Source organism: Cyprinodon tularosa, unplaced genomic scaffold (assembly GCF_016077235.1).
Source record: "Cyprinodon tularosa strain WSP-4 unplaced genomic scaffold, ASM1607723v1 ctg1124, whole genome shotgun sequence".
Classification (NCBI taxonomy): Eukaryota; Metazoa; Chordata; class Actinopteri; order Cyprinodontiformes; family Cyprinodontidae; genus Cyprinodon; species Cyprinodon tularosa.
In genome coordinates, this window is record NW_024037921.1 from 286,904 (window position 1) to 301,108 (window position 14,205).

Consider the following 14,205-nt stretch of genomic DNA (forward strand, 5'->3'; position numbering starts at 1 on the left):
CAAGTAATTGTTTTAATTTCTAACTTTTCAATTTTATCACTATGGCCCAGATAGGGCCATACACAGCAGGGATGCTCACATCATTGTTTAAAAGTAGGGCAACACTGTTTAACAGTTGTAAAATATAAAATAAAAACTTGATTAAATAAAAGAAACAGATAAAAAGTCTTTTTACCTAGTTCTAGCAGATTCAAATAGATCAGCAATAATATCAACTTTGAACTAAATAACAGAAACAATTCAAAACTTTTTCAGTTCTTCAAACAAACAAATGTCTCACTGTTTTACGGCTTTCTATCACGGGTAAAACCTGGGAAAGGTCTCTCCTGTCCATATCTGTGGCGTCTAACTGCTGAGACTTCTTATGGGAATCAATAAATCTTTGTTTTTAGATCAGCTTCATGGATGGAAAACATTTCTCACATGAGTTGATATGTGAGAAGTCAAATTATCATTTCAATTTAAACTTTACCCACACCTAATACAAGAGAAAGGCTTCTCACCTGCTGTGAATTCTGATGTGACTAGTAAGATAAGATGTCTGAGAAAAACTTTTTCAACAGGACAGACATTTGTAAGGCTTCTCACCTGTGTGAAAAATCAAGCTTTTTTTGCCAGTAAAACTTTTACTAGCAAAACTCTTTTTTAAAGAGTACAAGAGAACGCCTTCACACCTGTGTGAATTCTGATGTGTTTATCAAGATTGCCTTTTTGAGTAAAGCTTTTTCCACAGGATTCACATTTAAAAGGCTTCTCACCCGTGTGAATTCTCATGTGAGAAGTGAAGTTAGTCTTTGTGGTAAAACTTTTACCACAAAGAGTACAAAAGAATGGCTTCTCACCTGTATGAATTCTGATGTGTTTCGTAAGAGTGCTTTTTTCGGTAAAGCTTTTTCCACAGGACTCACATTTAAAAGGCTTCTCACCTCTGTGAATTCTCATGTGAGAAGTGAAGTTAGTCTTTGTGGTAAAACTTTTACCACAAAGAGTACAAAAGAATGGCTTCTCACCTGTATGAATTCTGATGTGTTTCGTAAGAGCGCTTTTTTGGGTAAAGCTTTTTCCACAGGACTCGCATTTAAAAGGCTTCTCACCCGTGTGAATTCTCATGTGAGAAGTGAAGCCACTCTTTGTGGTAAAACTTTTACCACAAAGAGTACAAAAGAATGGTTTCTCACCTGTATGAATTCTGATGTGATTATCAAGAGTGTCTTTTCGGTTAAAGCTTTTTCCACAGGACCCACATTTAAAAGGCTTCTCACCCGTGTGAATTATCATGTGAGAAGTGAAGTTATTCTTTGTGGTAAAAATTTTACCACAAAGAGTACAAAAGAATGGTTTCTCACCTGTATGAATTCTGATGTGATTCGTAAGAGCGCTTTTTTGGGTAAAGCTTTTTCCACAGGACCGACATTTAAAAGGCTTCTCACCTCTGTGAATTCTCATGTGAGAAGTGAAGCTACTCTTTTTGGTAAAACTTTTACCACAAAGAGTACAAAAGAATGGCTTCTCACCTGTATGAATTCTGATGTGTTTATCAAGAGTGTCTTTTCGGTTAAAGCTTTTTCCACAGGACCCACATTTAAAAGGCTTCTCACCTCTGTGAATTCTCATGTGAGAAGTGAAGCCACTCTTTCTGGTAAAACTTTTACCACAAAGAGTACAAAAGAATGGCTTCTCACCTGTATGAATTCTGATGTGATTCGTAAGAGCGCTTTTTTGGGTAAAGCTTTCTCCACAGGACCCACATTTAAAAGGCTTCTCACCTCTGTGAATTCTCATGTGAGAAGTGAAGCCACTCTTTCTGGTAAAAGTTTTACCACAAAGAGTACAAAAGAATGGCTTCTCACCTGTGTGAATTCTGATGTGTTTATCAAGATGGCCTTTTTGAGTAAAGTTTTTTCCGCAAGACCCACATTTAAAAGGCTTCTCACCTGTGTGAATTGTGATGTGTTTATCAAGATTGCCTTTTTGAGTAAAGCTTTTTCCACAGGACTCACATTTAAAAGGCTTCTCACCTGTGTGAATTCTCATGTGAGAAGTGAAGCAACTCTTTGTGGTAAAACTTTTACCACAAAGAGTACAAAAGATTGGCTTCTCACCTGTATGAATTCTGATGTGTTTATCAAGAGTGTCTTTTCGGTTAAAGCTTTTTCCACAGGACCCACATTTAAAAGGCTTCTCACCTCTGTGAATTCTCATGTGAGAAGTGAAGCCACTCTTTCTGGTAAAACTTTTACCACAAAGAGTACAAAAGAATGGCTTCTCACCTGTATGAATTCTGATGTGATTCGTAAGAGCGCTTTTTTGGGTAAAGCTTTCTCCACAGGACCCACATTTAAAAGGCTTCTCACCTCTGTGAATTCTCATGTGAGAAGTGAAGCCACTCTTTCTGGTAAAAGTTTTACCACAAAGAGTACAAAAGAATGGCTTCTCACCTGTGTGAATTCTGATGTGTTTATCAAGATGGCCTTTTTGAGTAAAGTTTTTTCCGCAAGACCCACATTTAAAAGGCTTCTCACCTGTGTGAATTGTGATGTGTTTATCAAGATTGCCTTTTTGAGTAAAGCTTTTTCCACAGGACTCACATTTAAAAGGCTTCTCACCTGTGTGAATTCTCATGTGTTTATCAAGAGAGCCTTTTTGGGTAAAGCATTTTCCACAGGACGCACATTTAAAAGGCTTCTCACCCGTGTGAATTCTGATATGTTTATCAAGAGAGCCTTTTTGGATAAAGCTTTTTCCACATGACAAACATTCGAAAGGTTTCTCACCTGTGTGAATTCTTATGTGAGAAGTCAAGATATGTTTGTTAAAAAGACCTTTGCCACAGAGGAAACAGGAGAATGGCTTCTCCCCTGTGTGAAATCTGATATGTCCATTAAGAGTACTTTTATGGGTAAAGCTTTTTCCACAGGACACACATTTAAATGGCTTCTCACCTCTGTGAATTCTCCAGTGAGAAGCCAGGTTATGTTTGTTAGCAAGACTTTTGCCACAAAGAGTACAGGAGACCGTCTTCTCACATGTGTGAAATCTAATGTGTCTATCAAAAATACCTTTATGGGTAAAGCTTTTTCCACAGGACACACATTTAAAAGGCTTCTCACCTCTGTGAATTCTGATGTGACAAGTCAGGCTATGTTTGGTAGTAAGACTTTTGCCACAATGAGCACAGGAGAACAACTTCTCACCTGTGTGAATTCTCATGTGTCTAGCAAGATATTGTTTTCCGGTAAACCTTTTTCCACAAGACCAACATTTGTGAATCTTCCGACCTGTGTGAGTTCTAATGTGAACCATTAGATATTGTTTTTTTAGAAACCTTTTTCCACATCTCAAACATGGGAAAGGGTTCCTTTCTGTATCTCCAGTCTCAACAAGCTGCTCTTCGTGCTCACTTATGTGGAGCTCCATGGTTTCCTCTTTTATCCAGGGATGTTCTGGCTGTTGCTGCTCTTCTTTTATCTGCAGAGGTTCTGGTTCTGCTTGGTCCAAACTGCAATTCCTCTCCTGTTCAGAGAACTGCTGCTCAGAGAAAACCTCTTCTTTTCCAACATAATCCTGCAGGCGGTCTGGAAAAACAAACACCGCAGAAAGACTTTGAATTGCAGGTTAAAGAAAGGACACTTCACTTTAACCATCCATGTTTTGATCAAGCTGCATATAACCAGAGTAGAACTACATTTCCCAGCATTCACTGCAGCTCTGACATCACATCACAGGTTAGAAAGGACCAGGCAACGCTGCGCTGTCCTCTAGAAAGGCTTGGACCTCCACTTTGTCATCAAAGCTTGTTTAAACTACTTTACAGATATTTTTTAGTTGAATGGTTCAGGGTGTAGCCCACCTTCCCCCCATAGACTGCTGGAGGTAGAAACCACCCCCACTGAGAGCCTAATGGATAAGAAGAAGATGGATAGTATGATGGTAGATTAAAATCTCTTTTTTTCATTTTCTCTTATATATCTTTGTAGTTTTTAATTTTTAATTTCATTTTTTTATTCCTTCCAATTAAATTTTTTAAAAGTAAAATAAAATGGTTTTGAACAAACGTTATGACCCCAATGTAGCTTCATAAATGCTCATCTAGCTTTGGGGGAAGGTGTGGAGGTGTACAAGTCTACAGAGCAGGTGGACAAACATGTCGGGTAAAGAAACCTATGAAGCCTCATTAAGATCAGCCCATTAACTCAAGGATACTTAACTAAAGTCTCATTCATTTCTTTTTGAAGAAAACATTGGGTGTCTCTCCTTATGTTTACATTTCTGTACTTGTCTATACTTGTAGACTTGGGTACTTGTGAAAGAAGGCTCAGAGTAAACAAAGTCTTGAAATATAAGAGTTAAAGATAATAATATAATTCAAGATGTTTTCAGGGGAGAAAGTAGACCTACAAACTTCATCCAGTAGTCAATCAAGAATGAGCCAACTTTAAAACGACTTTTGGAGGTTTCAAAGCAGCGTAGCCCCACCCACAGGCCACGGTGGCTACATGTTAGGCGGGTGGTTGGAGTGTTTACTCGCTATCATCAGCTTGATGGCAGACATATCTGTCATTTCCCGCTACCTGCTTGTAGCAGCTGAAGGTGAGCGATGAAACACTTAAATATATCTGGTTGATAACTGCAATCCCAGTTTAGAAAATACGGTTTCTCTGGAAATCTGACATGTTCAATGAATTGAAATAAAGGAATGTTAGTCTCTTCCTCATGCTGCATTCAGACCAAATGACTTGAGTGTAAGGGGCTCCTGGTTTACATGCAAACACTGTGGTTAGCGAGCGTCCAGGGGCTCTGAGGGGTCCTGAGGCCCGTTTAACCTGTTCAGCGAATTGGGCACATTGAAAGCACAGCTTTCAAGTGTTGACATGCAGCCAAACTGACTCTGCAGTTTGAAGTTCTGAAGTTTTTCAGTTTGAGGCAAGTGTCAACCAATCAGATAAGGTGATCCTGTAATGAACTAGAAGACTATGACTGCATCAAAGCTGTGATATCTCCTCCTGCAGAGCTGTCAGCATAAAATTAAGACAAATTGGACACGATGAAAGGCTCACACACCACTACGTTTATTACATTGAAGGCAAAGACTTAACCTGGTCTTCAACTCTGGTTCTAAGGACACACTTTGCAGTGTGTTTTAGGTGTTCCTATACCTCAAAACACCTGGCTTTAATAAATGGGTAATTAAATATTTAAAATGAATCTCACAATGGAGACTCTCCGTTTGTAACATATTTCTAACACCCCAACTATCCAACATGCATGCAGATTAACCTCGGTAGATTTAGATATTCCCAGATTTAGCTTCTCAGGATCGATAACTCTTCTGCGGCCCATTTATTCTATAAAACCGGCATCTCTCTGCAACCACAGCAAGGCAGACAGTGAGCTACAACAGTAGCTCCCTCAAAAGCGCTGGGAGATTTGCATTGGACTCATTGCAGAATCCGCCGGTTCATAAATGCTAAGGGACTGTTTTCAAGTAGAAACACCAGAAAATAATCATAGAAGAACAGCGTCACAAATGAGAGGTGGATTATTAACAAATTCATTTCATGTGTATCTGATCTCACATCTCACGATTGGAAATGAATACATTAAATTTTTTAGGATTTCCCCAAAGCCTAAATGGCAAAAATATTCATTTAAGTCCCCTTTGCTAGAAGTAGGATAGAAAATAAATCGTTTTAATATAACTGGTTGGTGTTCAAATTAAATAGCTTTCGATAAAATGAGTTTATTATAATCAGGTTTTATCATTGAGTTAAGTAACACCTACACTTTTACATTTTGTATTATTAAAATAAGCATGCAATGAGCAATAACTACACTATAGATCATTGCAGTCCCTAAAAAACGTGTAGGATACATATATTAACTCACCTGGATCACACTCCAGAGCTTAACAGGAAAATGTGCTTAACTCAATTTTTTTTTTCATAGGCGTAAAATAGCCAATAAATACACTATAAATCCTTGTAGTGCCACCAAACGTGTAGCACACCTAGATAACCTCATCTAGATCATACTACAATTCTTAATGTTGGAAAATGTGCATAACTATTTTCTGAAAAGTTCACATTGTTATAAGCACACAATCACAAATACCTACAGTATAGATCATTGTAGGGCCAACTAACATTTAGGATACATATATATAGAATTCCTCCTGCCACTAGAGGGTGCTGCTGCTGCTGGTGGTGAGACATATCGTGTTCACTTCTCGTTTTTGACTGCCGAGTGTTGAGTTGCTGTTCAGGCAATGAGCACTTTTCTACTGAGCACTTGTCGCTTTCACAAGATTTTATTTCTGGTATGAAGGAGTGGCTAGCCTAGGCTAGCGCTAGCTTAGCATCGCTTTTTCTCTCCCTTCCTGCTTTGACCCTTTTCCAACTTTTTCTTCTTCCTCTCCTCTCTCCTGATCTTTGTGTCAGATATTTGTTTATACCTCTGCCTCCTTTACGGATAATGGGATGTGTAATAAGTGTAGTATTTTTTTTTAGCTTTTGCGAGGGTGTTAGAGTTAGAATCTCGGCTTCCAGCTGTTGAACATCCAAGTGTTACAGTAGGCCCGAGAAGTTCACTCTGGTAATTGGCAGCTTCACAGTCAAAAAAACATGGCGTTAGAGACACAATGGGCCAAAGTCAATTGCTTGCCGGGGGGGGCCAGAACGGGTAACGGGAAATCCCACCTGAAACTGTTGGCTAAGGATAAGGTTAACACGTCTCTGCAGCTTCTCTACTGTTACCCACTCATTACTCCGTTCAGACAGCGTCTTGCCTACGACCAAAATCTAATCAATTAGAAAAGATTCCCAAAGGAGTAAATCATGATAATCTAATTAAAATAACTCCAATTGCGGAAAGTTAAAAAGATTAAATGTGGTTTATTTAACATAAGATCTTTCCTAAAAAGTCTGCTAGTTAATGAGTTGATTTGTGATTATCACTTTGAATTATGTTGCCTTACAGAAACTTGGCTGCAGCAAGAGGATTATGTGAGCATAAATGAGGCAACTCCTTCAAGTTATTAAAATGTTCACATACCAAGAAGTTCTGGGCGAGGAGGAGGAGTAGCAACAATCTTTCAGTCTGACTTACTGATTACTCTAAAGGCAGTTAGTAATTACAAGTCTTTTGAACATTTAACCCTTAGTTTCCCTCATCCAAATTGCAAAGCAAGATGTTATGTCCACCAGGCTTGTTTGGTGGGGGTAACATTAAAGGAGACCACACAAGGATTTTCTTAAAGTGAAAATGAAATTTATTAAATTATAATAAAGAAATCTACAATACCTGAAATGGGATAAATAAAATGGGGAACAGAAAATGGCTTACTGCAATACCAATAACTAAACAGAAATAGGCAAATGCAACCAAACCTAACAAAACCAAACCCTAGGACAGGATACAAACCAAACCAAGCCAAACGGGGTTCTGAGGAGGTAAGAGAGAGAAGCCTCCTGTCTGCTGCTTGCATGAAAGCTTTTAAAGCAGACGAGCACCAATTAGGGCAAAACGGATCACCTGCAGAAGGCCTGCACCCAGAACCCTGCAAGGAAAAGTGCAGAAACCCACTGCAGCCGTAACAAAGAAAACCTCTTCTTTTTGTAACTTTGTATCGTCCACCAGGTCCTTACTCTGAGTTTCAGAGTTCCTTTCTTATTTGGTATTAAATACTGACAGGGTTATCATAGTGGTGGATTTTAAAATCCATGCTGACATTGAAGGTGATAGCTTAAGATCAGCTTTTAATGCTATCTTAGATGCTATTGGCTTTGTTCAAAATGTCCCACACATTCTAATCTTCATACTTTGGATCCTGTGCTGGCATAGAATGTGAAGCAATAACAGTATTTCCTCACAACCCTGTCCTCTCTGACCAGTCCCTCCATTAAGGACATTTCATTCCCAGCGTTGGGTGTCCCAAGGCCATATGAAACCCACATACAAAATGACAAAATAAATCTAAGTCTAACTTTAACAGAGTTCTCCTCTGTTAAAGGAAGATTTCAATTTAGCAGATCATTATCAGATAGTGCAGTTATAAATTTTAGACATTCTGTTTCACTTTCTCTCTCCTCTGTGTTGCTGAGCAGTGCTGCAGAGTGCAAACGTTTAGTTTATTCCCCTTTACAGGTTGATGATTTTCCTATTGGGGTTGCTACTTCTCTGTGGTACTGCCTTAAGGCTGGTTACTGCTCAGAAACCAGGTCGACTGCATGTGTCGCAGTTAAAGCAGATAAGCTTTGGGCCCTTACGGCAGACACTTTGTTCCATCTCTCCAAAATTTTAGGTACCGCAGAGAGGAGGCATCTGATTGGTCAAATCTACATCCACTCTACACCATGCGTATGACCGCCATTGTGGAAAAGGACTCATGAAGATGGACTAGCTAGAAGAGCGAGGTGTGCGAGAATGCTGGGACCCTTTTTCCACCTGGATCCCTAATACTTTTTGCCCTCATGTCCCTCTGCTTTCGCACAAACTTGCCCATGGCGTTTTTCCACTTCCTCACCGCCTCGTCTGTATCTAGACCCACAGCTAGTGTGGTGTGGTGGCGTGGAATAACATGGCACAGACCATGCTTCAAAATTGGGCATAAATCAAAAATATCTGAAACAAGCTCACTGCGACACACTGCTGAGGGAGTATAACCAGCGCTTGAGACAACCCAGCCCCTTTGAAAATAAAAAAACTCAAAAAAAAAAAACAGACAGAAAGCTGGCTCCCTGGTTTAATGCAGAACTGTGCACTCTTAAGCAAGAGGCTAGAAAATTGGAGAGAAAAATCGCGCTCCACATGCCTACAGGAATCGTACCTAGTCTGAAAAAAAATAGTTCACTGCTGTATAAGAGGACCCTTCGTAAAGCAAGAGCAGCATACTGCTCCTCATTCATAGAGAAGAATAATCCAAGACATCTTTTTAATACAGTTGCCAAACTCACCCAGAGCCATAGCTCTGTTGAACCGTCTAACCTACCTGCTCCTAGCTGCTATGATTTTTATGGGATTATTTATAAATAAGATTGATCTTAAAATAACATCATTAGCGCTGCTCTATCAACGATTGGTTTATCTATGGCAGGTGAGGCAGCATCTGAGGTAGCCATAGAATCTGATCCAGGTTTAGACTTTTTGATTCAGTTGAACTTTCAGAGTTAGCAAAACTACTGTCTTCATCTAAGCCTTGAACTTGTATGTTAGATCCACTTCCAACCAGGTTATTTTAAGGATACCCTTTAATCTCATCGGCCATTTTAAATGTGATTAGTCTCTCCCTGTTACAGGGATATGTACCAAAGGCTTTACCAAAGGCTGTAATTAAACCTTTGCTTAAGAAACCGTCTCTTGACCCAGATGACTTGGTCAATTATAGACCTATATCCAATCTTCCTTTCTTATCTGAAATTCTTCAGAAAGTAGTTGCCAAACAAGTGTATGATCACTTACACCATAATGAAGTTTTTGAAGAGCTGGCTTTAGAGCTCATCATAGCACTGAAACAGCTCTGGTGAAAGTCACTACCAGTTTTAGCCCGTGAGGCAGACACCCTGTCTACTTTTAAGGCTAGGCTTAAAACTTTCCTTTTTGATAAAGCTTCTAGTTAGAGTGGCTCAGGTTATCCTGATCTATCTCTATAGTTCTGCTGCTATAGGCTTAGACTGCTGGAGGACATAGGGACCCCTTTTTCATCATTCTGCTTCATTCTATCTCTATTCTCCCACTCTGCAGAATCTGTTAGTTCAATCTCTAACGTTCTGCTCTCTCTGCTTTTTCTCATAGTAGCTTCATCTGGTCTGTTCCTGTTTGGCTGTGACTCCATCCTGGAGAGAAACATCAGCTGTGCTGCTGCCATCAACATCTTTGTTTATAGATGTTGGAGATTGGCCTGTTTTTCAGTGTAGCTGCTTGTGCACGCATAAAATATAGTTAAACACATTTTCCCAAAATAAGAGTTGTACCATGATCCAGGCGAGGTTATCCATGTATCCTACATGTTTGGTGGCCCTACTATGATCTATAGTGTAATTACTGGCAATTATATGCCTAAAATAACAACAAGAACATTTGAAAAAAAAAATAGAAATGCACATTTTCCCAAATTAAGATTGTAGTATGATTTAGATGAGGTTATCTATGTGTGCTACAGGTTTAAAGTTAAGTATATTTTCCCAAAGAAAGTGCTGTAGTGTGATCCAGGTAGGGCTGCAACTAACGATTATTTTAAAAATCGATGAATCGGCCGATTATTTTTTCGATTAATCAATGAATCGGACAAAAAATATTTTTATATTAACCTCTTTATTCCAAAATAAACATTTTAGACAGAACAAACAAGCACACAAGTACAGGTTGCTCATTAACTGTACTGGTGCAATATGAAAAATTAATGTTTGTGTTAAAACTACGCAAACTTACATGAGAAATGTAGCTATACATCCACAAAATATAGATATACTTTGTTTCATAAAGCGCAAAAAAAGACATTTTTGTTTTTAAAAGCCCCTAAGGGGTTCAAACAATAGGCCCCCCCATTTCATCAAATTTGTTTTTTTTAGACTAGAAGAGTTCTGCCTTTTAAGACAGGAAAGTATAGCAGTTAAAGTTGCTACTTGAGAAAATACTGAACCATAGAGATAAAAATAGCCTGTGATTCAAATTATAAATTGTATTTGGAATAAAAATGAGAGAACTAGGGGTGCTAAAAAACACATCCTCCAAAGACAGATATTTACATGGGAATGTGGCAGATAATTAATTGACATATTACTGATCTTGCTGGATTTTATTCTGCTTTACTTCCATAAATTGCAGGATCTTCTTTACTTTATCTTTGCCAGAAGATTTAAACTTCAAAAGCCTTGCCCTCATAATTTGCAAGTTAATTTATTTATAAAGAAAATATAAACGCTGCTTAAGCTAATTCAAATGAAATTAAAAGTAAAATAAGTAGCCAACCTTATCACTGTCTGTAACCTACTAACACGGTAAGGAAAGCATCAGATTAGCTACCTGAGAAACTAACGTTACGTTTCCCCACTTTAAAACCAACCAAACATGGTGGTTCCATGCCATGTTAATTTGTTTTCACAAAAGTTGCACGTTACGACTTTTTTCACTGTACAAAGCGCAGGCTATTTTAATTATTGTGATCAATTTGCGCCGTCAATCCCAGCGCATGCGCGCTTCATTTGCAGTCTGGACGCTGAAACATCCTGCGGCTCTGACTGCAGCGCTGAGAGGGACTCCTGCGGGAAAACGGGGTTGGGATGGGGGAGGCGCCCCACGGCAGAGTAGGAACGATACATGCTTTCACGTAAGAGTCCCCAAAAGCCGCCAGTGACACCGTAAAAAGTCGCCAGATTTGTTGCTAGTCGCTTTTTTTTTGAAAAATAGTCGCTGGAGGGGTCTGAAAAGTCGCTGAGTTGGCAACACTGCACCTGCAGCGCTGACTCGCTCTGCCGTATTTTTTCTTCTTCCCCCGTTTCAGTCAAGTGGATGTGATGACGGCGGCGGCGGATGACGCATTAATCGCGCGACACAACTAATCGATGATGAAATTCGTTGCCAACGCTTTTAAAAGTCGATTTTTATCGATTTTATCGATTCGTTGTTGCAGCCCTAGATCCAGGTGAGGTAATATATGTATACTACAAGTTTACTGTATTTATTATTGTATTGTAGTTATTGCTCATTTTATACTTAGGCTATTCTAATAATTATCTCAATGATAAAACCAGATTATAATGAACGCCTTTTATCGAAAGCTATTTAATTTATACAGTAAAGCGTTATTTTCGATGGATTTATTTCCTATCCTTCACTTAGACTTTAATGAATATTTTTGCCATTTAGGCTATGGGGAATTCTTAAAAAAATGTAATGCGTTATTTTCCAATCCAATAAATGCAGTATGAAAGACGTGAGATCAGACACACATGAAATTAATTTGATAATAATCCACCTCTCCTTGGTGATGCTGTTGAATATTTCTCTATGAATACTTTTCTGGTGTTGCAACTTGCAGACGGTCCCTAAGCACCTGCAGACTGGCGAATTCTGCATAGAGTCCATTGCAGTTCTTCCAGCACAGTGGGAGACTTGTTTTGAGGAAACTACGGTTGTAGTTCATGGTCTGCCTTGCTGTGGTTACCTGGAAGTGTCGGTTTCATAAAAGAAATTATCCGCTAAGGAGTTATAGATTCGGTAATTGGAGCGAATCTGTAATTATCTTTCTAACTTTACCAAAGTCGCAGCTTAAGATGGACCAGTTCACAGCGCAATACGCAGCTTCGTGTAACTTTTTTCCTTTTGTTCTAATCAGACAGGTTCTCTCTGATGGGAGCACTCAGTAAAGAACATCCCTAATTCAGAAATCAAAATCCTTATGCTTTTTTTAAATCCTTTTTTTGGGCAACAACAACAAAAAAATCTATTAGTGAATTTAATAATAAAAAAAATGTTTCTTCTTTTTCTCACCAGCCTAACGTTACTCTCACAGGTTAGTCACTGTGGGATTATTTGGAGACGGGCTGAGGGTAGGACCTGAAAGCTGGTTTCCATGGTTACCAGGATTTTTTTCAAATTAATCTTACGGTTCCACTGAATTTTTGTTCGTGGGTTTATTTTCTTTTTTTAACAGTGACATTACATGATTTATTGGTCACTGGCTGCCATTAGGGTTCATACACTTCATTCATGGTCCAATTTAAATACTTTTCAAGCTTAGTTTGGATTATCTAATCCAGGTCAGAAGTGTCTGAGTTCTGAAGTTTTTAGAGTAGAGCAGAATAAAGACAGTTAAAGTGGAGAGAAAAGAGGTGGAACAGCCCTTTAGCTGAAGCAGAAGCTAGCTTTAGCTTAGCATGTTGATCTCCTCTAATGAGTTTTCCAATCAGCTGAGGCTCCAACCCTCAGTCTGCATCCTGAGGGAATCGTTTCTATCAGGTGTTTCCTACCTATCCGGTGTAAGATGATCTGGGGGATCCTGGTGAAATCCAGCAGTCTGTGCTGATCGTCCATCTCCACTTTGGGCCTTTTCTCTCTTCCTTTAACCTCCGTCAATGTTTCTTCAGCAGGAGTTAACTGCTCGCTGATAAACTCTCCTTGAAGCTGGACTGAACACATTCTCCCTGCAAACACTCACACATCATCAGCCTCTCTACAAACACTCCACGGAGGAAGGAAGCTAACGCTGCTGCTGCTGCTGCGGGACCCACAGTCTTCTTCTTCTTTTTGTTTAATGGCAGATTGCAACCTTAACTTTTAGGTGCATACCGCCACCTACTGTACCGGAGTATGTAGCGTGGGCAATAACAATGTGATGATAACTTTATATATATCTGTATATATATATATATATATATATATATATATATATATATATATATATATATATATATATATATATATATATATATATATATATATATATATATATATATATATATATATATATATATATATATATATATATATATATATATATATATACACAAATATACATCCATTCATATATACATATACATACCTTTAAATCTAATCTAATCTAATAATCTTGCATTCATAAGATATTTAATAAAACTTTCTGCATTTCCTTTATCTCCTCTCCTGTTGTTCCTATGAATCCTTTTAAATTCAATCCCTTTCTTATTTGTCTTGTTTTTTTGTTTTTATCCTTTCTTCATCGTATTTCCTACAATAGAATAGAATATGTTCTACATGTTCTATTACTTTACATTCTATACATTCATCTGTTTCACTTTTCTGTAATAAAAATAATGTTTTATTAAACCCTCTATGATCATATCTTAGCCTTGTTAAAATAGTCTCCTCTCTTCTATTCTTTCTAACCACACCCTTGGCATTAATAGATTTCTGTATACTATAATTTCTTCCACCTTTATCCATGTTCCATCTATTCTGCAGAGTCCTCTCCTCCTCCTAACAATAACAATATTTTATTTTGTTTGCAGGTTGGCTATTTCAGGGTGTATTGATGGATTTTCTCATAAAGTACTGTGGCTTCAATGGTGAGCATCAAATAATGACCCATCTGTAATCACTCACTATTTCCTGTCATATGTGCAAAACCTTGGTGTCATCCCCATGAGGTTGAGAATAGATTATTATACTATACTATTATACTAATCTGGATATATTTAATGAGGCTCATCTGAGAAGAGCTCCTTGTAGGGA

At 38.3% G+C, this 14,205-nt stretch overlaps 1 protein-coding gene across 1 annotated transcript; it reads right to left on the reverse strand.

Annotated features, from left to right (window-relative positions):
* Window positions 1–645: 645 nt before the first annotated feature.
* On the reverse strand, window positions 646–13,233 carry LOC119793756 (gastrula zinc finger protein XlCGF26.1-like). Its single transcript, XM_038301010.1, has 3 exons — window positions 12,966–13,233; window positions 1,935–3,575; window positions 646–674 (listed from the first exon to the last, which is right to left on the reverse strand). The coding sequence occupies exons 1-3, from the start codon at window positions 13,132–13,134 to the stop codon at window positions 646–648; spliced, it is 1,839 nt and encodes a 612-aa protein (XP_038156938.1). The 5' UTR covers window positions 13,135–13,233.
* Between the last annotated feature and the right edge of the window lie 972 nt (window positions 13,234–14,205).